This window comes from Mastigoproctus giganteus, chromosome 8 (genome assembly GCF_048544385.1).
Source record: "Mastigoproctus giganteus isolate SK-2022 chromosome 8, ASM4854438v1, whole genome shotgun sequence".
Classification (NCBI taxonomy): domain Eukaryota; kingdom Metazoa; phylum Arthropoda; class Arachnida; order Uropygi; family Thelyphonidae; genus Mastigoproctus; species Mastigoproctus giganteus.
The window spans coordinates 187,210,864-187,237,868 of NC_143582.1; the positions used below are offsets into that span (position 1 = coordinate 187,210,864).

General features: G+C 38.0%; 1 protein-coding gene across 1 annotated transcript in view; it reads left to right on the plus strand.

Moving 5' to 3' along the window:
- The window catches only part of LOC150082073 (glutamate receptor 1-like), a 60,831-nt gene that overhangs the window by 31,875 nt on the left and 1,951 nt on the right, over nt 1-27,005 (plus strand). The window contains exons 7-9 of the mRNA XM_090380421.1: nt 275-382; nt 3,871-3,987; nt 15,384-15,596. Coding sequence (XP_090236547.1) covers nt 275-382; nt 3,871-3,987; nt 15,384-15,596 — 438 coding nt within the window. The remainder of the gene's footprint in view (nt 1-274; nt 383-3,870; nt 3,988-15,383; nt 15,597-27,005) is intronic.

A 27,005-nucleotide genomic window follows, 5' to 3' on the forward strand; every position in this document is an offset into this window, starting at 1 on the left:
TGATGAGGTCACTTTAGTCTCTATTGTCAACAGATATATGCATTATCACCATGTTGACTACTTACAGTCCTCATTTGCATGCTGTATATTTTTACTAATTTTTGAAAAATGAAATAGGCCTTACACTTTTCAAAAAATAACTTTTAAAATGCAAATAACTTTATTATTTAGTAAAAGGATTCTTATGTTTATCTGACAAAAGTTAGAATTAAATTTGTGCAATGAATATTTTTATAAAAACTCTTGATTTCATTTAGTTATTGGCATTTTACAGATACGCATTCCTATGGGCCTTACAGGAAATGTCCAGTTTGATGACAGTGGTTACAGGCAAGCATATGCTGTTGATATAATAGAAACAAAGCCTTTGGGATATTCAAAGGTAAAAAATAATCATGCTGATATACAAATGTTTTAAATATTTATCATGATATAGTTTTCTTTTTTTCAAGTTTTCTGATGTGATGTCAGATAAATTTATTCAGTTAATTTACATATATTTATAGGAATAATGCAGGTTTATGAAGTTTAAAATTTATAGAAATATATCATATTTATATCCATAATATTTGGACTTTTAATGCTGGCTTTACAATTTGGAAAGAAACAGGGGTGTAACAATTATGTGGGAAATTTTCAAACTGCTGTAAGCGTGACTTACGATAAACTTTGCATGCCCCGTTTCAACTCAATCAATATATAAATAATGTAAAAGTAGGAATTTGTAAAGATAGTTTCTACATTCATCAATGTATAGTAGCAAAAAATACCAGTATATTGCATAATGATCAATTTTACCATCTTAAAAGACTATACACCTAAAATCATGACATACCAGATATTTAAAGGAAGAAAACAAAAAAAAAAAACCTTTGTTTAAATCAAGAATCACAGTTTTAGCAAACACAGATTATTTATTAACACAATGAAACAGATTATTTGAAATAAATACTTTGTTTGTTTGTTACTTAAAGTAATTAACATCCCACTTAATGAAAAAAATTAGTGCATCATTACAACTGATAGATAAACTATTCACACTATGCTGATGAAATCAATTTATATATCAGATAAGAGCACTCACAAAGAAATGCTAAAGACTAACCAAGACCATGGTTAAATGAGAACATGAAAGTGAAAATCAGACTCCTGACCTCAACCCCATTGAACACCTTTCGAATGAATTGGACATTTCTTCAGACCAATATTCCTGCAATTAGTAGCTGAATTGATTGCTGTGTTGAAGGAGGAAAGGACCAAAATACCACCTAAATGTAATCAAAAATTGTTTTGGAGTCTGCCAGCGAGGATACATTGTATAATTAAGGCCAAAAATGGGCTGGCATGTTTTTAAATATTATACAATAAAAAATTCTTTGAAGTACACACACACACACACACACACACACACACACACACACACACACACACACACACACACACACACACACACACACACACACACACACACACAGAAGCGACTTTGAGCAAGAGATCAAGCTGTACATATATATATATTGATTCTTCACTGATTAATGCACTTAAAAATATATACATTTGTTGAAGAAAGCACTATATTTAGTTATATGGCTATATATAATCTTTCCAAGTAAATGGATGAATTAAAGGATATCTATGTGTATTAGTGCAATTGCATCGTTTATACACAGCTAATTATAGATTAGCAAATTTGCAATAGCAGCATCGTTTAAGTTACATCTCATATTGTGAATACCTTCACGACGAGTTGCCATGATATTGCATTACTTTGAATGAGTAATGCTTCACCCGAAGGAGAAGACTATTGTTACTTATTCTCAGTGGATACCACTACCCAGACGGCACCGTTTCAGGGCTATTTAGCCCTTCTTCGGTGGGTGGGTAGGTACCCAAGTGATGTAATGATGACAAAACAGTTGTGAAGTATATTTCCACAATGTGAGAGTTGCCTGATGGTGTATGATATAAATTAAGACTCTAATGCATTAAGGGCTTAAGCCTCAAGCTGCAAAAAAGATTAGACTATGTGTATTTAGTGCAATTGCATGATTTATACACAGCTAATTATAGATTAGCAAATTTGCAATAGTGGCATCGTTTAAGTTACATCTCATATTGTGAATACCTTCATGACAGTGGATACAAGTTACATCTTGTATCCACTGAGAATAAGTAACAATAGTCTTCTCCTTCGGGTGAAGTGTTACTTATTCAAAGTAATGCAATGTCATGGCAACTCGTCATGAAGGTATTCACAATATGAGATGTAACTTAAACGATGCCGCTATTGGAAATTTGTTAATCTATAATTAGCTGTGTATAAATGATGCAATTGCACTAAATACACATAGTCTAATTTCTTTCACAGCTTGAGGCTTAAGCCCTTAATGCATTAGAGTCTTAACTTATAGCATACACCATCAGGCATCTCTCATATTGTGGAAATATACTTCACAACTGTTTTGTCATCATTACATCACTTGGGTACCTACCCACCCACCGAAGAAGGGCTAAATAGCCCTGAAACGGGAGCCTGATGATGTCCGGAGTTTCCAAGAATAGGTAACAACAGCCTTCTCCACTGGGGAAGCGTTGCCTATTCAAGGAGTTTTTGAGTGGTGTGAGTTGAAGGAGTTACTGTCCCTTTTATTCTTCTACACCATTTCTTTTCCTCTTCCACTCCTACTATTACTTTTCCTCTACCTTTTTGCTTTTCTGAGTCTAATAGGGACAACTGGATAGTCGAGTTATTATCCCACACAAATACAAAATAGCCCTGAAACGGTGCCATCTGGGTGGTGGTATCCACTGAGAATAAGTAATAATAGTCTTCTCCTTCGGGTGAAGTGTTACTTACTCAAAGTAATGCAATGTCATGGCCACTCGTCGTGAAGGTATTCACAATATGAGATGTAACTTAAACGATGCCGCTATTGCAAATTTTCTAATCTGTAATTAGCTGTGTATAAATGATGCAACTGCACTAAATACACATAGTCTAATCTCTTTCGCAGCTTGAGGCTTAAGCCCTTAATGCATTAGAGTCTTAACTTATAGCATACACCATCAGGCATCTCTCATATTGTGGAAATATACTTCACAACTGTTTTGTCATCATTACATCACTTGGGTACCTACCCACCCACCGAAGAAGGGCTAAATAGCCCTGAAACGGGAGCCTGATGATGTCCGGAGTTTCCAAGAATAGGTAACAACAGCCTTCTCCACTGGGGAAGCGTTGCCTATTCAAGGAGTTTTTGAGTGGTGTGAGTTGAAGGAGTTACTGTCCCTTTTATTCTTCTACACCATTTCTTTTCCTCTTCCACTCCTACTATTACTTTTCCTCTACCTTTTTGCTTTTCTGAGTCTAATAGGGACAACTGGATAGTCGAGTTATTATCCCACACAAATACAAAATAGCCCTGAAACGGTGCCATCTGGGTGGTGGTATCCACTGAGAATAAGTAATAATAGTCTTCTCCTTCGGGTGAAGTGTTACTTACTCAAAGTAATGCAATGTCATGGCCACTCGTCGTGAAGGTATTCACAATATGAGATGTAACTTAAACGATGCCGCTATTGCAAATTTTCTAATCTGTAATTAGCTGTGTATAAATGATGCAACTGCACTAAATACACATAGTCTAATCTCTTTCGCAGCTTGAGGCTTAAGCCCTTAATGCATTGGAGTCTTAAAGGATATCTTAATTCATTTAAAGGTCATAATCCTTTCATTAATTGTAAAGGAGATCCAAGAAACTGAGTTTTTACATTTTATTTTTTGGTGATTTTTATGAATAATTAATAAAAGTTATAAGTTATTTCCAGTTATCTATTGCTGTATGTCATAAAATTTATTTGGTTTTCTAGATTGCAACATGGTATGACCATGGTGGATTAAGCTATACGAATGATCCTTCATATATAATTCCACAAGCTTCTCCTAGAGTGGATCCCAAAAGAGTTTTCCTCATAACAAGTATTTTGGTAAGTTACACACACACACACACATGCATATACAGTATATAATTTAACTGATAAACCTCACAAACTTGTAATTTTGTGAGGTTTGAATATTGCTATCCCTGCTAAACATTTAGTGACTCAAGTTCCTAGTGGTCCATTGTGACAATATAGTGGTTTTATCATTTGTTACTCATTTGGAGTGGTCAAGATTCAAATTCGGTGGAGACTAGAGAAATTCCTAGTCCTCCTCACTTAGGGTTGAGTTAGTAGGTTTTTCCTGTGAGATAATTTTGAATTTTTCATCTAACACAACATGTAAATTGCCTCCAAACACATTTATGCAGACATAATATACTGGTACAATATGATCTATTATGCTGATAATCTCAAAAACGAACAGCAAATGGTTCCTAAGAAGTCTGCTATCAGGATTAAATGTAAATAAATAAGTGATCTTTATTGTAAGGTGCAAAGGTATATGCAGGGATTATGACTTTACAAACCCTTCACGGCACCAAGAGCTAGGGATTTAATAGCTTTTATGAAGATGTGTAAACCGCTTTTGGAAATGAAATACAGGAGGGCCTTGATTAACGCGATTAATTCGTCCCGCAAGTGCATCACGCAAAATGGAAACGCGTTAATCGAATATAATAACCAATAGGAAAAATTATAATTGATCCTTGACCTTCTGGAATGTCCATAAAGAAATTTAAAAATACCTTTTAAATAACTTTTATCTGTATACAATGTAAAAGATAATGAAAATAATTATGGAATTAAATGTTTATTGCATAAAACAGTGGTTCCCAAACTGCGCGCTACGGAATATTTTAAATTTTCGAGGGAAACACAGCGATACTCAACATCTGTCAGACACCGTGCGAACTACTAGCTCGAGGTAGTTCACAGTTTCAACATTTCTTGTTAAGTTGTTTGGACCTAACTACTAAGCGGAACTGTTAGGTATTTCTTTTGGTCTGAGTGCACCTTGAAAAAATTACTGAGACACTAAGAGCGCCGTGAACCGAGAAAGTTTGGGAACCTCTGCATTAAATACACAATGAAGAAATGACTGTTGCGGAAATATTTGAACAGTTTTGACTTTCTCTTTTCATCAATCAATTTCTGATAGCCGACAACAATCTTCTCTGGGCCCTGGCAAAATAAATATTGCAGAGAACGTCAAACCTTTTGTTTGACTTTCTATCCAATACGAAAGATTTCATCTAATTCTTTTACTGTTATCTCCTTCGCGGTAACATTTTCATCTGGCTCATTTAAAAATTTGAATTTTTATGCAAGTGTGCATTGACTTTATTAGCAGGAGACAAACAAGTAACACTTCTTCTTCAGAGGGAAAAGACCGAGGCGGGCAGCAGGCAAACGTTTGTTTATTGACCGTACTACTCGCAGTAAGCTTAACGCGTGATTCAAATCTTTTTCAACTATCGCATAAAAAAAAAGATCACGTTAACTGGAAATTTGCATCGTGTAAAGTGAAAAGTGGTATAATTTTTCAAATAGCATTAACTGAAATGCGCGTTAATCGAACTCGCGTTATGCAAGGACTTCCTGTATAAGTTATGACGAATTCTTAAATTATGATGAAATGTTTTAAAAGGCAAATTTGAAAATTAACCAAATAGCTATCAATTTTTTGAGAAAAATATTCAAAAGTCCAAATTTTTAACGTACAAATTTATAATAAACATCTGTAAATTTAGATTATACTGTACTATGAATTGTGATAATTCTCAAGAATATCACTATATTTGTAGTGGGTTTTTTGTTTCTCTCCTGGTATTATTTTTCTTCGGAACAACTATTAGCACTTTACTTTAATCATCCTTATGCAATTTTATTAATTACATAATAACTTTATAGAACCCTTTTCGAGAAGGACTGTTAGGTGATCTTAGGCAGAAGTGTAGGGTTCCCCCCCTAGATTTTTTCATCCTGCCAAAAAATATGAAACTGTCAAATGTGTCTGGCTTAGAACATATGCAGTTTACAGTGAATACTTTGAAGTCTTGCAGAATGAGTTGCCATGGCACTAACGCAAAACAGCCAAACCAAAATCTACCCTTTGTAAAATAAAGTTTTCCAGATTACTGGGCTAATCTGTAAAACCTTATTTGACATTTGAGGAAATTCTCTAAAAGCCTTTCTTAAAACTCAGAATCCTGTTCAAAATAGAGCAAGTTAAACAATGACATCGTTCACAGATTCTCTCTCTCCATCCCTGTCACACAGACATTCAGTTTCCACTCCATACATTTTCTACAGACATTTTCATGGTAAAGTCACAATTTACTTTAGATTGTTTCTATAAACGACAATCCAAAACATAAAAGGCTGTTGAGATATAAAAGGCTTTTGACATTTAACAGGAGAGACTGCTTCTACAGGGATGGGATACACTTAAATAGAAAGGGTGCAAGAATATTTGCTGATGCTAATAAGGCAGTGTTAGGTGGGTCAGAAAACTGCTAGCTTGGGGTGATACAAGGACTAATAGATTAACAGTAGCCACTGGCAGAGGTGAAGGTGATTCTTACACTGCTTCTATTGGAATGAGCAGCGGGGTTGTTAGGACACTAAGATGTTGTTAGGAGACTAGGTTGGCAGGGTTGTTAAGGACACTAATGACAGTACGCTGCTGCAACAGGATCTAGAAAAGTTGAGCAGATGGGCTGAGAGGTGGCAAATGAAGTTTAACGTTGACAAATGTAAAGAGCTACATATGGGAAGCAGCAACCCCAGAGTGACGTATCAACTCTGTGGTACTACACTGACAGTGGTAGAGAATGAAAAGGACCTGGAGGTAATTGTGCAGGCAGATATGAAGTTCTCTGAGCAGTGCAGATGGGCTGCAAGAGTAGCTCATGATGTCTTGTCAATGATATACAGGAATTTTTCTAGCCGGATAAGGAGGTAATTATTCCCTTGTATAAGGCAATGACCAGGCCACACCTTGAGTACTGTATACAGGTCTGGAAGCCTCATTTCAAGAAGGATGTAGAGCTGCTGGAATGAGTACAGAGAAGGGCAACAAGATTAGTGAATGGAACAAAGTGTTGCTCTTACGAAGAAAGGCTTAAATTTTGCAGATTACAGTGTCTGGAGACTAAGCACCTGCGAGGTGATCTCAAATTAAGATAGATGACCATGTTGTTCTCACAAGCAGCACTCAAAGAGGGTAGAGCAAGCAAAGTTAGCAATGCAAACTCAAGAACCACATTTCTCAGAATAAAAAATATGGTTCTTGAGTTTTCTGCGGGACTTCCCATATAACATATTTTATAATTCTTTCAGTACTCCTTTATCCCCCTCCTCCTCATTTCAACCTCGTTTTCTTTCTTTCTTTGCTTATTTCATTGAATATTTCATCGAGGCAGTGTTAGGTGGATCGGAAGACTGCTAGATTGGGGGATACAAGGACTAATAGATTAACAGTAGCCACTGGCAGAGGTGAAAGTGATTAGTAGTAGTAGTAGTAGTAGTAGTAGTGGCACCTGATGCAAGAAAGCAAGTGTAGGAGCTTATGCAGCATCAGCCAAAAAAAAAAAAAAAAAAAAATCACACCATACCCTCCAATTGCCTGTCCAGTTCCTCCTTAAATTTATTTAACCTATCAACTTCCACAACGACAGATGGAAGTTTGTTCCAGCAATTAACCACCCGCTGGCTAAAGGCAAATTTCCGCACATCTATTCTACATCTATCCTTTCTTAATTTGAACTTATGTCCCCGTAGGTTCGTATTCTGAACAAGTGGGAGGATCCCATCAGAATTCAGCGTGCTCAACCCATTCAAGGCCTTATAGACCTCAATCAGATCACCGCGCAGGTGCCTAGTCTCCAGCCACTGCAATTTGCAGAACTTAAGCCTCTCTTGGTAAGAGGATCCCTTCATTCCCCTCACCAATCGTGTTGCTCTTCTCTGTACACGCTCAAGCAAATCTACATCCTTCCTAAAATGAGGCCTCCAGACCTGTACGCAGTACTCAAGGCGTGGCCTGACCATTGCCTTATACAGAGGGACAATCACCTCCTTTTCCCTGCTAGCAAAATTCCTATATATCATTGACAAAACCCCATGACCTGCCCTAGCAGCCTGTCTACATTGCTCAGAAAACTTCATATCTGACTGCACAATTACTCCCAGGTCTTATTCATTTTCTACCACCTTAAGTGTAGTACCACACAGTTGGTACGTTTCTCTGGGGTTACTTCTACCCATATGCAGTACTTTGCATTTGTCAAGGTTAAACTTCAGTTGCCACTTCTTAGCCCATCTGCCCAAATTATCTAGATCCTGTTGCAGTAGCACACTGCCATTACTGTCATTAACAACCCTGCCAACCTTCGTGTCATCTGCAAACTTCGACATTAAGCCTGATATACCTTCATCAATATCATTGATAAATATACAAAACAACAGTGGACCCAACACCGAACCCTGTGGGACTCCACTAATAACATTAGTCCACGAAGAGCAGCACCCATTGATTACCACCCTCTGTCTTCTCCCACTTAACCATCCTTTTATCCATTGTAGCAACTTACCCTTAATACCATTCTGCTCCAATTTGTACAGTAGTCTTCCATGCGCAACAGTGTCAAAAGCTTTCCTGAAATCCAAGTATATGATATCAAAATTATTTTTTGCATCCAGTTCCTTTGTGACCACATCATAATAACCAATCAAATTTGTCAGACAAGACTTTCCCTTAACAAACCCATGCTGTGTCTGAATTATTGCTGCAGTCTTGTCTAGATGATCCTGCAATGCATCTTTAACCAGTGACTCCATTATTTTACCCGGAACAGAAGTTAAACTAACTGGTCTGTAATTATTCGTGTCACCCTTCGAACCTCCTTTGTGAATTGGGGATACATTTGCACATCTCCAGTCCGTGGGAACCTCCCCTGAATCCAAGGATGCTCTCATAATTATGGCTAAGGGTTTGCTTAGTTGCTTTGCCGCCTCCTTTAATATAACTGGATAGATCCCATCCGCCCCAGGTGCCTTTCTTATGTTTAACTTCAACAATTTCTCCTTCACTTTGCTCTCAGTTATTACAAAATCATTAAGCACACTGCTACAATTTGATAACCTTCTTCCATTTTCAAACTGTAATGATTCCTCACGTGTGAATGTAGATGCAAAATACTCATTCAGTTTGTTTGCTATCTGAGCAGGATCATCAACAGTCGAACCATCGATGTCCAGTGGACCAATCATATTCAGCCCCTTCCTTTTAGAGTTTATATAAGTAAAGAAATCCTTGCTGTTTTTCTTAGCATCTTTTGCCAAAGATTTCTCGTAATCCGCCTTTGCCTGCCGAACCTCCTTTGTGACCTGATTACAGACTAGCTTATATCTGCTACAGGCTTCTACGTCGCCTGATAATTTATATGCATCCCATGCATTTTTCTTCTCTGTCACGAGTCTCATTAGTTCATTTGATAACCATTTAGGCCTAAACCTTGAACAATATTTCTTCATCGGTATGAAAAGTCTAGTAGCTTCCACGATTAATTCCTTGAATGCTTCCCACTTAGAATTTACTGTTTGTAACATCGTCAGTCGATCCCACTGTACAGAATTTAAAAACTGTCTGAGACCACTGTACTCCCCTTTACGGAAGCAAAAACCCTTTCCTTTACCCCTGACGGTAGTTACCTCTTTGAGTAAATCCCACTTCAGCACACTGTGATCACTGCCACCTAGTGGTTCCTTTATCTGCAAATTCTTAATACACGAATGATCACTGCTGATAACCAGATCAAGAGTATTACTTTCTCTGGTTGCCTCTCGAACATGCTGCTGCAGAAAACAATCATCCAATAAATCCACAAAAGTCTGACTAGTGTGTGAGTGACCAACCCACAAGTTCCAGTCAATATGTGGGAAGTTAAAATCCCCCATTATAAGACATTCTGATTTACTGGCCCACTCTATTTCTCTGTACAATTGTTCATTGTACTCATTCGAGTCATTAGGCCTATAACACACTCCTACACTTATCTTTGCTTTTGCAGTGCTTATGTCACACCAAACTGACTCAACAGTGCACTGTCCATCTATATCAACTGGATGCACTTCTTTTGATTTTATGTTTTTCTTAATTAACAGCATAACACCTCCTCCCTTTCTGTCCTGTCTATCCTTTCTGTACACATTGTACTCCCCAAATTCCAGTTCTGCATTCCTTATATCTTTGTGACACCACGTCTCTGCTATCCCAACAATATCCGCCTTTGATGTCTTGACCAACACTTCAAATTCATCAAATTTATTTACTATACTTCTAGCATTGGTATACATGCAAGCATACATGCTCCTATGCCTATTCCTTGTTACCCTAACACATCCCATATACCTAACTATTCCAGGATGACTGCCATCCGTCCCTGAAACCCCCAACACCCCTCGCTCCAGGTCGCTTCTTATTCTAATAGAAGTTGTGCAAGAATCACCTTCACCTCTGCCTGCGGTTACTGTTAAACTATTAGTCTTTGTATCCCCCCAAGCTAGCAGTTTTCCGACCCACCTAACACTGCCTCGATAGCATCAGCAAATATTCTTGCACCCTTTCTATTTAAGTGTATCCCATCCCTGTAGAAGCAATCTCTCCTGTTAACAAGTACAGTCCAGGCTGAAAAAAATTCTACCCCTTGAGCCTTGCACAATCTTTCCAGGGCCGAATTGATCGACAAGGCTCTCATCATATACTCCCTCCTATCGTGTCTGGGCAGAATTGCAGACACTTTCAAGTTCAACCCTAATTCTCGGCTTTTTTTCAACAGTGACCTGTACTTGTTGAGTAATTCTGCCGGTCTCCTACTCTTAATATCATTAGTGCCAACGTGTACAACTATATCACCTTTTGTGCTCTTGAAAGATGATATCCGCTCTACAACGTCATCAACCTTTGCCCCTGGCAGACATACCCTGGTCCTGTTCCACCTATCCTTTTTACATAGCATGTTCCCCGTTTCCCTGACAATAGAGTCACCAACAACTAATAGTTCCTGTGGGACCAGCGCATTCTGTCTTGGGGGCTGCCGCTGTGTTGCGTGATGACCAAGTGCAAGCTCTGGCGTTGATGTGGGCAGCTGAGAGCTTGATGGGCCCCTCAATTTATTTCCTTCGAGGGCATCCACCCTGTCCTTCAAACTCTCATATAGGCCCATAACAACGCTGAGTTGTCGCCTGATTTCCTTACACTCCTTACATCGCGCACACACAAAGACATCCCCCATGGCAATATCATGTTCCGTTCCAGAGAGTTCGGCAAACATTTCACAAGTTGCACATTTTTTTAGGCTGTGACGCGTTGGAGAATCGCCCCCCTCAGTTCTCCCCCGAGTCACAACACTCCTGCCACTTTGTGCCCGTTGCTTTGCTGCTCTAGTTCGGGGCATGGTAGTTTAAATTAATAAAATCAATAAATTAAATGTCAGTAGTATTTGAATAGAAACTATGAAATAGAAACAGTGAAGCGTATTACTATATAATTATGCGTTAGAGCTACCTCAATTAAAAACTTTGAATTCCCTACAAAAACTTTGAATTCCCTATATACAAAAACAATGGCTACAAAAATCGAACAAAAATAACGGTTTTACCTATCATAAGTAAAATCCACAAAACTCTTTATCTAAATTAAAATAAAAAATAACCAGCGTAACTATAACTATATGACTACGTATTAAGTACAATATAAAACAACAATCATGTAAATAAAAGGCAAACACTTATCGTTTTTGCGGAGCCTGTAACTGCCAGCTGTAACTTTTTGATTCTTGCGCTGCTTCTATTGGAATGAGCAGCAGCCTGGAAAACAAGATACAGGATATTTCAGAGAGTGCTGGGAGTCATTGCAGTACAAATAAACACATGGGTTGTGTTAGGGTAGCTAAGAATAGGAACAGGTGCATGTATACTTGCATGTACACCAATGCTAGGAGTTTGGTAAATAAATTTGATGAATTCGAGGTATTGCTCAAAACATCAAAGGCAGATATTGTTGGGATATCAGAGACGTGGTATCACACAGATATAAGGAATGCACAACTGGAATTTGGGGACAACGTCTACAGAAAGGATAGGAAGGGAGGAGGGGTTATGCTATTAGTTAAGAAACACATAAAATCCAAGGAAGTGAAGCCAGTCGACATCACTGGATAGTACAGTGTCGAGTCAGTTTGGTGTGACATAAGCATTGGGAGATCAAAATTGAGAGTAGGAGTGTGCTATAGGCCTAATGACTCTGATGAGTATAATAAGAAACTGTACAGGGAAATAGAGTAGGCCAGTAAATCAGAGAGTCTTATAATGGGGTATTTTAATTTCCTAGATATTGACTGGAATTTGTGGGTTGGTCACTCACACACTAGCAAGGCTTTTGTGGATTTATTGGATGATTGTTTTCTACATCAGCACGTTCGGGAGGCAACTAGAGGGAGTAATACTCTTGATCTGATTATCAATAGTGATTCTTGATGCTTTAAGAATCTGCAGATAAAGGAACCACTAGGTGGCAGTGATCACAGTGTGCTCAAGTGGCATTTACTCAAAGAGGTAACTACCATCAGGAGTAAAGGGAAGGGTTTTTGTTTTCGTAAAGGCGACTATGATGGTCTGAGACAGTATTTAAATTCTATACAGTAGGACCAACTGATGATATTACCAACAGCAAATTCAAAATGGGAAGCATTCAAAGAACTTATCTTGGAAGCTACTAAATACCAACATATTGTTCAAGGTTTAGGTCTAAATGGATGTCAGATGAACTAATGAGATATTTGACAGAGAAGAAAAATGCATGGGATACATATAAATTAATGGGTGACATGGAAGCCTATGATAGATATAAGCTGGTCTGTAACAAAGTCACAAAGGAGATTAGGTAGGCAAAAGCAGATTATGAGAAATCCTTGGCAAAGATACAAAGAAAAACAGAAAAGAGATCTTTACCTATGTAAACTCTAGAAAGAAAGGCATGAATCAGATTGGTCCACTGCATATTGATGGTTCAACAGTTGAGGATCCTGCTCAGGTGGCTAACAAACTAAATGAGTATTTTGCATCTACATTCACACATGGGGAGTTATTCAGGAAGGGGAATGTCAGAGGTGAAGTAAACTCTGGCAGTGAGCTAGATAATTTTGTAATAACTGAGAGGAAAATGGAGGAGAAATTGTTTAGGATAACCTAAAAAAGGCACCCAGGGTGGATGGGATCTATCCAGTTATATTAAAGGAGGCAGCAAAGAAGTAAGCAAACCCTTAGCCATAATTATGAGAGCTTCTTTGGACACAGGGGAGGTACCCATAGATTGGAGATATGCAAATGTGACCCGAAATCACAAAGGAGGATCAAAGGCTGACACAAATAATTATAGACCTGTGAATTTAACTTCTGTTCCAGGAAAATTAATGGAAGCACTAGTTAAAGAAGCACTGCAGGGTCATCTAGACAAGACTTCAGTTATAGCTCGGACACAGCATAGTTTTGTTAAGGGAAAGTCTTGCCTGACCAATTTGATTGGATACTATGATGCAGTCACAAAAGAACAGAATGCAGGGAATAATTTTGATATTATTTATTTGGATCTTAGAAAGGCTTTTGATACTTGCACATGGAAGACTGCTGCACAAATTGGAGCAGTGTGGCATTGGAGGCAAATTGCTGCTATGGATAAAGGGATGGTTGAGGGGGAGAAGACAGAGAGTGGTAATCAATGGACGCTGCTCATCATGGACTAATGTTATTAGTGGAGTTCCTCAGGGTTCAGTGTTGGGTCCATTGTTGTTTTCTGTATTTATAAATGATATTGATGATGGTATATCAAGCTTAATGTACAAGTTTGTAGATGATACAAAGGTTGGCAAGGTTGTTAAGGACACTACTGATGCTATGCTGCTGCAACAGGTGGAAAGTTTGAGCAGATGGGCTGAGAGGTGGCAAATGAAGTTTAACATCGACAAATGTTAAAAGTACTACATATGGGAAACAGTAACCCCAGAGCAATGTACAAACTCTGTGGTACTACACTGACAGTGGTAGAGAATGAAAAGGACCTGGGGGTAATTGTGCAGGCAGATATGAAGTTCTCTGAGCAGTGCAGATGGGCTGCAAAAGTAGCTCATGGTGTCTTGTCAATGATATACAGGAATTTTTCTAGCAGGGATAAGGAGGTAATTATTCCCTTGTATAAAGGAATGATCAGGCCACACCTTGAGTACTGTATACATGTCTGGAGGCCTAATTTCAAGAAGGATGTAGAGCTGCTGGAACGAGTACAGAGAAGGACAACAAGATTAGTGAATGGAACAAAGGGTTGCTCTTACAAAGAAAGGCTTAAGTTTTGAAAATTACAGTGTCTGGAGACTAGGCACTGGCGAGGTGATCTGATTATTATTATTATTATTATTATTAACTATATGGTGCAAGGAAGCCGAAGCTTATGCCGCACCAGCCAAAAAAAAAAAAAAAAATTCCCGAGTTACCCTGAGAGAGAGAGAGAGAGAGAGAGAGAGAGAGAAAAGTAGAAGGGAATCACCAAGAAAGAGAAGAATGATGATATCCAGCTCAGGACCCTGGGTGTGCCCATACTCACCAGATGTGAGCCCCTGGGGTTAATACAGGTGTATAAAACCTTGAATGGTTTGAGCATGCTCAGTGCTGATGGGATTCTTCCTCTTGCTCAGAATAATCACCTGAGAGGGCATAAACTCAAATTGAGGAAAGACAGATGTAGGATAGATGTGCGGAAATTTGCCTTTATCCAGCAGGTAGTTGGTTGGTGGAACAGACTTCCATCCTTTGTTGTGGAAGTTGATAGCCTAAATAAATTTAAGGCTCAGCTGGACAGGTATTCCGAACGAACGGAGGGGTGAAATGAGAGTGGGGGTTTTTTTGTTTTTTTTTTTTATGTTTTTTTTTTGGCTAATGCTGCATAAGCTTGCTTTCTTGCATCATATGCCTCTCTACTAATACTATTATGATGAGTTGGTTAATAAAATTATGTGTTGGTTACCACATAATTTATTCATTCACAGTTGGTTGGTTGGTTGGGTTTTTTTTTTTTTTTTTTGTTAGCATAAACCACCTTGTTCATATTGCATTAGTTTCATGTTCTTAGGTTTAGTGCATAAATTTTCTGACTTGAAAACCATTTATTAAATTTAAAAATGATTACTATTAAGTCAGACATATTTGATGTAATAGCAATATATATATATATATATATATATATCTGTCTTACTTTTAGATATATATGTATATATCTAGAAGAAAGAAAGTGGCTGTAGTTGCATAAAAGTAATTTTTAAATATTTTCAAAAACTTAACTACTATATAGCTTTTTTACTTTATAACCCAGTAATCTTTAATTCTAGACTGTTCCTTATTTGATGATAAAAGAAGATAAGCGTGGGAATAGAGTCAATGGAAGTGATGCATATGAAGGATTTTGTAAAGATTTAGCTAAAATGTTGGCTAAAAAGCTTCAGATTAAGTATAAAATTAATATAGTAAAAGATGGAATGTATGGATGGTTTAATGAAAGTGATGGAGAATGGACAGGGATGATTGGAGAATTACTTCGTGGGGTAAGTTGTTAAAATTAAAATTAATTTTTTATAAAAATTGATTAACCCTATTAGTGTGAATTTTTGATTTCATTCTTTCTACTTATAGGACTTAATTTTATAAATCAAGAAAAACTTATCTTTTATATTTTTGCTTTTAAAAGCTGTTGTTCTTTACCAGTCATTACTCATTTTTCTACAACAGTCTTGGAGACTGTTGTAGAAAAATGAATAGGCTAAGGTAAAGAAAGCGAACACGTAAATTATGAGAAATGTAGTAGTAGTAGTAGTGGCATGTGATGCAAGAAAGCAACTGTATGAGCTTATGCAGCATCAGCCAAAAAAAAAAATAATAAAATAAAATAAAAAATTCACACCATTCCCTCCAAATGCCTGTCCAGTTCCTCCTTAAATTTATTTAACCTGTCAACTTTCACAACGACAGATGGAAGTTTGTTCCAGCAATTAACCACCCGCTGGCTAAAGGCAAATTTCCACACATCTGTTCTACATCTGTCTTTTCTTAATTTGAATTTATGCCCCCTTAGGTTCTTAATCTGAACAACAAGTGGAAGGATCCCATCAGAATTCAGCGTGCTCAACCCATTCAAGGCCTTATATACCTCAATCAGATCACCGCGCAGGTGCCTAGTCTCCAGCCACTGCAATTTGCAGAACTTAAGCTTCTCTTGGTAAGAGGATCCCTTCATCCCCCTCACCAATCTTGTTGCCCTTCTCTGTACACGCTCAAGTAAATCTACATCCTTCCTAAAATGAGGCCTCCAGACCTGTACGCAGTACTCAAGGCATGGCCTGACCATTGCCTTATACAGAGGGACAATCACCTCCTTCTCCCTGCTAGCAAAATTCCTATATATCATTGACAAAACCCCATGACCTGCCCTGGCAGCCTGTCTGCATTGCTCAGAAAACTTCATATCTGACTGCACAATTACTCCCAGGTCTTTTTCATTTTCTACCACCTTAAGTGTAGTACCACACTTAAGGTGGTACTACACGTCTGATAACTTACGCGGAAAATTAGTTTCCCGACATCAGACTGTAGCGCTGCTCGCTCGGTAAACAGACGGTAGGTATTATCGGTCTGGAGCCGAAATCAAGAAGGATATATTGATTGACAGGTAGGCATGGCAAACGATGAAATGATTGGTGGTGGGTGCGACAGACAACAAGCTACTGTGTAGTCATTGGTTGTCATTATAATGTGTATTTATGAGTAAAGAACGGTGCATAATAGTTTTGTGATGAACGGTAAACATGTAATAGTAACAATGAATCTTTTAAAGATCGAAGAAATTTGTAAGAAAAATAAAACATTGGTTGATTTTTTGTTCTTCATTATGTTTTTTTCTCATTATTAAAAAAAAAGCAGATTTTTGGAGTTCATGAGTGTTTTTACTATACTGTTGATTTAGGTTTGGTTACGAAAAAAGGAAAAGGTTTATTTTTCATTATATTTCGTAACCTGACCTTAAAAATAAAAGTACATAAAGCATTTAGGGCTTATGCCTCAGGCTGCGAGAAAGTCTAGACTAGTTGTTTGTTTGTTGTTTGGTTTTTAGGAGCATTAGCAACTAAGGCCATACTGCTCCGGGATATGCGGTGGTCATTCCCTGACCTTTCCGCATCCTCCGTATTTGGTGGTGACGGGCTCGAACCCCGGTCTAATCAAGAAGCGTGTGCCATGCACTGCTGCTCCTTCCCACCTGGCTACGGAGGCGCCCAAGTCTAGACTATGTATAAGTTAAATGCAAATGCAACATTAATGCACAGCCAATTCTAAGTTAGCAAAATATTTGCAAAGGCGGCATAGTTTCAAGTCATATCTCATATTGTGAATACCTTCACAACGAGTTGCCACGATATTGCATTACTTTGAATAAGTAACGCTTCACCTAAAGGAGAAGACTAATGTTACTTATTCTCAGTGGATACCACCACCCAGATGGCACCGTTTCAGGGCTGTTTGGCCCTTCTTTGGTGGGTGGGTAGGTACCCAAGTGATGCAATGATGGTAAAACAGTTATGAAGTATAACTCCACAATATGTGGGAAACTAATTTTCTGCGTAAGTTATCCGACGTTTCTCGTCGTTTTCGTGTTGGCTTTCTTTAACTTCACCAATGAATAATATACTATGAAACAACTAATGCTACAGTTAGGGCTGTAATTAGCAAGTTGCAATTCTGCTACCTAAATATCAAGATACATTAAACATTCAAAATAAAAGGAAATCATAAAAATAAGAAGGAAACAAAACATCACTAATCTCCAGAAGGGCAGGAAGTAATGCATTTTCACTGTTGAGGTGGGGGGGTATTACCTTAGTTTCATTCTTATTTTTATGATTTAATTTTATTTTGAATGTTAGGACATATTGGTACAGTCAGTCCTCGTATAACACGTGTTTACACTACACGAATTCGATCATACACGATTTATAAATAGGGTAACGATATCTTATATAACACGAACCGAATTCGCTTATGCACGATTCACCTTTGTGTTTACAAGAAATGGCAGTCGAACGCGGAATCACCCCAACTGAACGCAACACGATAGGAATGAAGAGGAGATTCTGAAAATGTATTTGTTTTTATATCAGTGAAGGGAAACACATTTCACCATAATAACGTAAAAACCAACACAATTCCAGCTATCGGTATAATCGCAAATGCAATTAGATTGAGTTTACTACCAGTTTATAACAGATTCCACTAGCAGAAACGCAACTGGATTTTTACTGTTTTATGGTAGTAACCCCCTAGAAATGTGAGGTGTTAATAGTGTATCTCTGCCTTTACGGTGTTGTTTATTCAGTTGCTACACGTGCGCAGCTTTGTTTATGTGTATCAGGCGTGCCTCCTCCTTTTGTAATTGTGCTTTATTCCCTAAAAATGAGTAAAATACTTAAAAGGTGTGAAAAGGAAGAGTCCTGGTGAAGACACTGCAGATTCAGAGAGAAAAACAAAAGCGCAATATCGATAAACAGAGGCGGACTGGGTCAAAAATTCTTACCCGGGAAAATTTATAGTGGCCTCATACTATGGTTTATGGCCAAAATCACACCGGGGTTTCCCAGGTAAGGCTTATGGCCAATCCACCTCTGTTGATAGAGATAAAATATGAAATTGTGAAACGTTTTGAGCGAAATGAAAGACTATGTGATATTGCACGTGGTACCGACCTAAATGAGGCAACACCGAGAATTACAAAGAATGCAGAGAAAATAAAAACAACTTTCATAGCAGGAACAACTCAAAGTATAATTTAAATCCATTAGATTAAGACAAAGAATTGGAAGAGATGGAACGGCTGTCATCTGTTTGGACAGAAAATCAAACAAAAAACAAGTTTGCTTACGATAGAAGCAAAGGCATTAGCAATATTTTATTACCTAACAGTCGTAATAAAATACATAAGCATTTTATTACGATTATTTATTGTGTTTGGTAATGTTTTGGTTACAAATGTAATTAATGTGTGTTCAATCCTGGGTGGCCGGCACCTAACCCTGTTTTTCCCATAGGGCCTGTTGTTTATATTGCACGATTTTGCATTGCACGAGGGTTTCTAGGAACACAACTATCATGCTATACGAGGACTGACTGTACTTAGGTAGCAGAATTGTACCTTGCCAATGGCCTTTCCATAAAGAATGTGATTGCTTCAGCACTGGACTGTTCTGCAATCTGTAGAAATTTGTGAAATTTTCTGCGGATTGCATAAGTGAAAATTTTATTTCTACTTATGCTTAGTACAGCATTAGTCTGATAAACTAGCATCCATGGTTGTTGTTTGTTATTTGGTTTTTAGGAGCATTAGCAACTAAGGCCATATTGCTCCTGGGGGGGGGATATGCGGTGGTTATTCTCTGACCTTTCCACATCCTCTGTATTTGGTGGCTACAGGCTCGAACCACGGTCTAATCAAGAACCATGTGCTACGCACTGCTGCTCCTGCCCACCTGGCTACAGAGGCACCGAGCATCCATGGGCTGCAGTGCCTGATTTTCAGATATTTTGGAATATTGGACATTTATTTAAAAATACATATAAAGTCTTCAATTAATCCAAAAGTTATTTGTTTGTTATTTATTTGAAAAAATACAAATACCATTTATTTGTTTTTTTCTAGCAGTTATGTTATTTTATCTGCCTAAGATCCTGGTCAAAAAAATGTAATAAAATGGGATTGCCAATTAATAAGAACACCTATATTCACAATTTACTTTTTGCAGACGATCAGGTGGTGAAAGCACAAGACTTAGAAGATGCAAAGTATGCATGTCATCAACTGTTTGAGGTATATAAACAATGGGGTCTACAAATCAATTTTAGCAAGACTGAAATGTTGTCTTCAGGGCCAGGACACATTCTAAATATTGCAGGTTTTAAAATCAAACAAGTCGATAAATTCAAATATTTGGGATCAATCTTACAAAGTGATGGATTATCCCAAGCAGAGATCAATAAGAGAATTACAGATGGCAGAAAGGCTATCGGCATGTTAAACTCTGTTCTGTGGAGCAAAAATATCCTACATAAAACAAAGAAACTTATATTTCAAACGATTGTACAAAGTCTTCTATTGTATGGAGCGGAAACCTGGACATTGAATAGGCAAGCGGAAAACAAATTGCTCTCCACAGAAATGGATTTTTGGAGACACTGAGCAGGAACTTCTAGAAGAGACAGAAAACGGAATGAAGACATAAGGGAAAAAATGGAAATGAAAAAGACTATTATTGACACCATCAGAGAAAAGTGTCTAACATGGTATGGACATGTAAAACGGATGCAAGAAAACAGATATCCAAAGTCTATCCTGGAATGGATACCTCCTGGAAGAAAGAGAAGAGGAAGACCTAGGAGGACATGGATGGATGTAGTACGGGAGTGCATGACAGCCCGAGGCTTAACCGACCAAGACACCTTGAACCGCACTTTATGGCGGGAAAAAATTCCTAACAAGAAATAACTTGTAGGCTGAGGAAACCCATTGTAAATGGAAACACTCCTCTTGAAGAAGAAGATGTTATTTTATAAAATAATAGCTAGAAAACTAATCACCATCCTTGTGTACCATGTGAAAAAGACCTGGGTTCAAATCCCATCTCCATGGAAGGAACTTAAACAACATAGCTGAATTAGTTGGGCTTAAATGAGAGTTGAATGTTTTATTTCCCTGAAAACAGGGTTGTTTGCTAGGTATGCAGACAAACCAACTGAGGAGTGCATAGCGTTACAGACAAAGTACTGTCCTTATGGTCTTAGTTGCCTTCACATATCACACCAACCAATTAAATAACGAAAATACATAAAACAACTTTGTCTCTGTACTTTACAAAGACAAAATTGACAATAGAACAACCTTCAGCTGTTTTAATTATTCCTTTTGCTCTTTAATGTCATCTATTGAAAGAACTATTTTAAATTGATTTATGATAACATTGATTTTTTGGAAATTTTATACAGAACTTTAGCCCTGTTCAAAAACTTTGGTATAACTTTCCACAGCAGCATATTTCTAATGCTGAACAAATTCATGCTATGATAAGATTCAACAGTCCACTGTTAATATGAAAGTCCACTGTTAAACTATGAAAATCAGAGCTTTTATATTTCTTCCTTGAATAAGTTTTTGCCCTATATGCTAAATTAATTATTCCTATCATTTTGAATTAAGCAACAAAAATGGAAAAACAACAAAAGATGACAAATTACAACATCGCTTCCAACTTAAAAACAGGAGTGGACTAAAAAATTTTTTTTCAGGGATGCTTCATAAAGGGAGAGACCATGATAAAAACAATAATTACCTACAATTCTCTTTTATAATAGAAACTCAAATTTTAAGTTTTATTGTTCTTTTCAATTGCACTTAAAAACATTAGCTAAGACCACCATCTAAACTGATGCTTAATAATTTGGGATGATTTTGTGAAACTCAAGGAAATGCAAAAATAAGAGTCTCAAGCACCCAGTACCCCATTCTGCACCAGTTTACAGACATCCTACATGCAAACCCAGTTCCAAATATACACAATATAATTCTGTCATGAAACATAATGCTGACCGGGCTAGCCATGTGGGTAAAGTGCCTGCCTGGCAACCCAAAGGTCGCGGGTTCGAATCCCACCTCGGGCTTGGATCAAAGTACTGCAAAATCCTTGGGAGGTGCATTATGGCCACAGAAGCCGATGTGCCAACAACTACCAAAAAAAAAAACAAAAAAAATGAAACATAATATTCATATATTTGTTTATTTTTCCCCTAATCAATGAAGGGATAGAGGATGTGATATCTAAGTTTGCAGATGATGTAAAGATTGGTAGATTAGTTAATGATCACCACCAAGCAGGGCTTTTCAGAGTGACCTAGATAGACTTCAGGGATGGTCAGAAAAATGGCAGCTATGCGTTAATACAGCAAAGTATTACACCTAGGGAACAGTAACCCCAAAATAACTTAAACACTTGGTGGAGTTGAACTAAAGCCAGTAGTGGGAGAAAGAGACTTGGATGTTATGCTATGGCCAGACATGAAGTTCTTCAAGCATTGTAGACAGGTTGCAAGGAAGACCCATAGTGTCCTATCGATGATTTATCAAACATTTGCTAGTAGAGATAAGGATGTCATAATCCCATTATATAAGGCTATTGTTAGACCACACTTTGAATACTGTTCAAGTATGGAGATTGCACCTAAAGAAAGACATTGAGTTTCTTGAAAGGGTCCAAAGATGGGTAACCGGCCTGGTGAGATTGGCAAAAGGGTGTCCGTATGAGGAAAGACTTTGAATATGTGGGTTGCAGAGCTTGGAAACTAGGCACCTTTAGAGGAGACTTGACTGAGGCTCTGAGAGGCATAAGTAAAATGAGTGAGGATGAAATTTTCATAGTTATAAATGATTCTAGAACTAGGGGCCATAATTTCAAATTATGGGGGGAGATGTTTAGACTGGATTGCAGGAAGTGTTATTTTAGCCAGAGAGTTATAAATTACTGGAATAAGTTACCTAAATGGGTGACAGTTTGGAGAAATTCAAAGGTCAGCTGGATGCATTTCCCTCCTACCTATGGGAGGAGGGAAATGCATAAGTTGTCCATTTCCTTTTCTTTTATTAATTACTTATATTTTAAAATTATCTTCTTATTATTTTATTCTCTTTTTTTTTTTTTTTTTTTGGCTGGTGCAGCATAAGCCATAGGCTTCCATGCATCATGTGGCTGTTGCTAATACTAATACAGATAGTTAAAGGTTGCTGTTATTGACTTGGTATACTGAAATACAATTATGTCAACTAATTGCTTCGTATAAGACAGAACTGAGAGACCCTTTTAAGTTTGCCATCACTAATTATCAGACAGCCACTGGTGTTGCACACAAATAGCAACAGACAATCCTTAATTAATTGCAGCATGCAAGAAGGGAACAAAGGAGTGCTCTTATGAAGGAAGGCTTAAGTTCTGCAAATTGCAGATACTGGAGACTAGGCACCTGCCAAGCGATCTGATTGAGGTATATAGGCCTTGAATGGATGGAGGAGCAGCTCAATGCTGATGGGATTCTTCCTCTTGCTCAAATTACAAACCTGAGGGGCATAGATTCAAATTGAGGAAAGACAGTTGTAGGACAGATGTGCAGAAGTTTGCCTTTAGCAGTGGGTAGTTGATTGCTGGAACAAACTTCCATCTGTTGTTGTGGAAGTTGATAGCTTAAATAAATTCAAGGCAGAATTTATGTCCGCCAGGGACAAAGGTTGACGAAGTTGTAAAGCAGATATCATCTTTTCTCCGTAGCCAGGTGGGCAGGAGCAGCAATGCGTAGCACTCACTTCTTGATATGACCTTAGTTGCTAATCTCCTAAAAAAAAACCAAGTAACAATAACAAATATCATCTTTTAAGGGCACAAAGAGTGATATTGTTGGCATTAATGATATTAAGAGTAGGGGACTGGCAGAATTACTTAAGTAGTACAGATCAATGTTGAAAAAAGCCATGAGTTAGGGTTGAATTTGAAAGTGTCTGTAATTCCGTCCAGACACAATAGGAGGGAGTATATAATGAGAGCCTTGTCGATCAATTCGGCCCTGGAGAGATTGTGCAAGGCTCAAGAGGCAGAATTTTTCTCAGCCTGGTCTGTGCTTGTTAACAGGAGAGACTGCTTCTACAGGGATGGGATACACTTAAATAGAGAGGGTGCAAGAATATTTGCTGATGCTATCGAGGCAGAGTTAGGTGGGTCAGAAAACTGCTAGCTTGGGGGGATACACATACTAATAGATTAACAGTAGCCACAGGCAGAGGTGAAAAATTATTCTTGCACTGCTTCTATTGAAATGAAATTGAGCAGCAGCCTGGAAAGCAAGGTAATGGGGATTTCCAGGACTGCTGAAAGTCATAGTGGAACAAGTAAATACATGGACTGTGTTAGGGTAACTAAGAGTAGAAACAGGTGCATGTACACCAATGCTAGGAGTATAGTTAATAAATTTGATGAGCTTGAAGTGCTAGTCAAGACATCAAAGGCAGATATTGTTGGGATATCAGAGACGTGGTGTAACACAGACATAAGCAGCGCAGAATTGGAATTTGGGGAGTACAATGTGTACAGAAAGGATAGACAGGACAGGAAGGGAGGAAGGGTTATGCTGTTAGTTAAGAAACACATAAAATCTAAGAAAGTGCATCCAATTGATGTTGGTGGACAGTGCAATGTTGATTCTGTTTGGTGTGAAGCACTGGGAAAGGAAAAATGAGAGTAAGTGTGTGTTATAGGCCAATCAATCTGATAAGTATAATGAGCAACTGTGCAGAGAAATGGAGTAGGCCAGTAAATCAGAGTGTCTTATAATGAGGGATTTTAATTTCCCAGAGATTGACTGGAATTTGTGGGTTGGTCACTCACACACCAGCAAGGCTATTGTGGATTTATTTGATGATTGTTTTCTACAGCAGCATGTTCGGGAGGCAACTAGAGGGAGTAATACTCTTGATCTGATTATCAGTAGTGATTCTTCATACATTAAGAATCTGCAGATAAAGGAACAACTAGGTGGCAGTGATCACAGTGTGCTGAAGTGAGATTTACTCAAAGAGGTAACTACCATCAGGGGTAAAGGAAGGGATTTTGCTTTCGTAAAGGTGACTACGGTGGTCTGAGACAGTATTTAAATTCTATACAGTGGGACCAACTGATGATGTTACCAACAGCAAATTCAAAATGGGAAGCATTCAAAGAATTAATCTTAGAAGATATCAAAGAAGGCTTTTCATACCAACTAAGAAATATTGTTCAAGATTTAGGCCTAAGTGGATGTCAGCTGAACTAATTAGACATGTGGCAGAGAAGAAAAATGCATGGGATATATATAAATTAACAGGTGACACAGAAGCCTATGATAGATATAAACTGCTCTGTAACTAAGTCACAAAGGAGGTTAGGCAGGCAAAGGCAGATTATGAGTAATTTTTGGCAAAGGATTCAAAGAAAAACAGCAAAGAGTTCTTTACTTATGTAAACTCTGGAAGGAAGGGGATGAATCAGATTGGTCCACTTGATATCGATGGTTCAACTGTTGATGATCCTGCTCAGATCGTTAACAAACTAAATGAATGTTTTGCATCTACATTCACACATGAGGAGTTATTCAGGGAAGAGAATGCCAGAGCTGTATTAAACCCTGACAGTAAGCTAGATAATCTTGTAATAACTGAGAGTAAAGTGGAGGAGAAATTGTTGAAGATAAACATAAGAAAGGCACCTGGGATGGATGGAATCTATCCAGTTATATTAAAGGAGGAAGCAAAGGAAGTAAGGAAACCCTTAGCCATAATTATGAGAGCTTCCTTGGATTCAAGGGAGGTACCCATGGACTGGAGATGTGCAAATGTGACCCCAATTCACAAAGGAGGATCAAAAGGGGGAGACAGTTAATTACAGACCTGTTAGTTTAACTTCTGTTCCAGGGAAATTAATGGAGACACTGGTTAAAGAAGCACTGCAGGACCATCTAGACAAGACTTCAGTTATAGCTCGGACACAGCACGGATTTCTTGTTTGACCAATTTAATTGGATACTATGATGTAGTCACAAAGGAACTGGACACAAAGAATAATTTTTATATGATATATTTGGATCTTAGAAAGGCTTTTGATACTGTTGCACATGGAAGACTGCTGCACAAATTGGAGCAGTGTGGCATTGGAGGCAAATTGCTGCTATGGATAAAGGGATGGTTGAGTGGGAGAAGACAGAGTGGTAATCAATGGATGCTCTTCGTGGACTAATGTTATTAGTGGAGTCCCCCAGGGTTTAGTGTTGGGTCCATTGTTGTTTTATGTATTGATCAATGATATTGATGATGGTATATCAGGCTTAATCTCCAAGTTTGCAGACAATACGAAGGTCGGCAGGGTTGTTAATGACAGTAATGACAGTACACTGCTGCAACAGGATCTAGAAAAGTTGAGCAGATTGGTTGAGAGGTGGGAACTGAAGTTTAACATTGACAAATGTAAAGTACTGCATATGGGAAGCAGTACCCCCAGAGTAATGTATCAACTGTGTGGTACTACACTGACAGTAGAAGAGAGTGAAAAGTACCTGGGGGTAACTGTGTAGGCAGATATGAAGTTTTCTGAGCAGTGCAAAAATGTTGCAAGAGTAGCTCATGGTGTCTTGTCAATGAAAAATATGAATTTTTCTAGTGGGGATAAGGAGGTGATTATCCCCTTTTATAAGGCAATGGTCAGACCACACTTTGAGTACTGTATACAGGTCTAGAGGCCTCATTTTAAGAAGGATGTAATGCTTCTGTAATGAGTACAGAGAGGACAACAATATTAGTGAATGGAACAAAGGGTTGCTCTTACGAAGAAAGGCTTATGTTTTGAAAATTACAGTGTCTGGAGCCTAGTCACATCTGGTGATTATGGGCTTGGCAAACCCAGGGTCCTGAGCTGGATATCATCATTCTTCTCTTTCTTGGTGGTTCCTTTCTACTTCTCTCTCTGTCTCTCTCTCAGGGTAACTCGGGAATTTGTTTTTTTTGGCTGGTGCAGCATAAGCCTCAGGCTTCCTTGTACCATGTGGCTAATAATAATAATAATAATAATAATAAGGTGATCTGATTGAGGTGTATAAAGACTTGAATGGTTTGAGCATGCTCAATGCTGATGGGATTCTTCCTCTTGCTCAGAATAATCACCTGAGAGGGCATAAACTCAAATTGAGGAAAGATAGTTGTAGGATAGATGTGCAGAAGTTTGCCTTTAGGAAGCAGGTGGTTGATTGCAGGAACAAACTTCCATCTGTCGTTGTAGAAGTTGATAGCTTAAATAGATTCAAGGCAGAACTAGACAAACATTTGGAGTGAGTGGATGGGTGAAATGAGAAGGGTT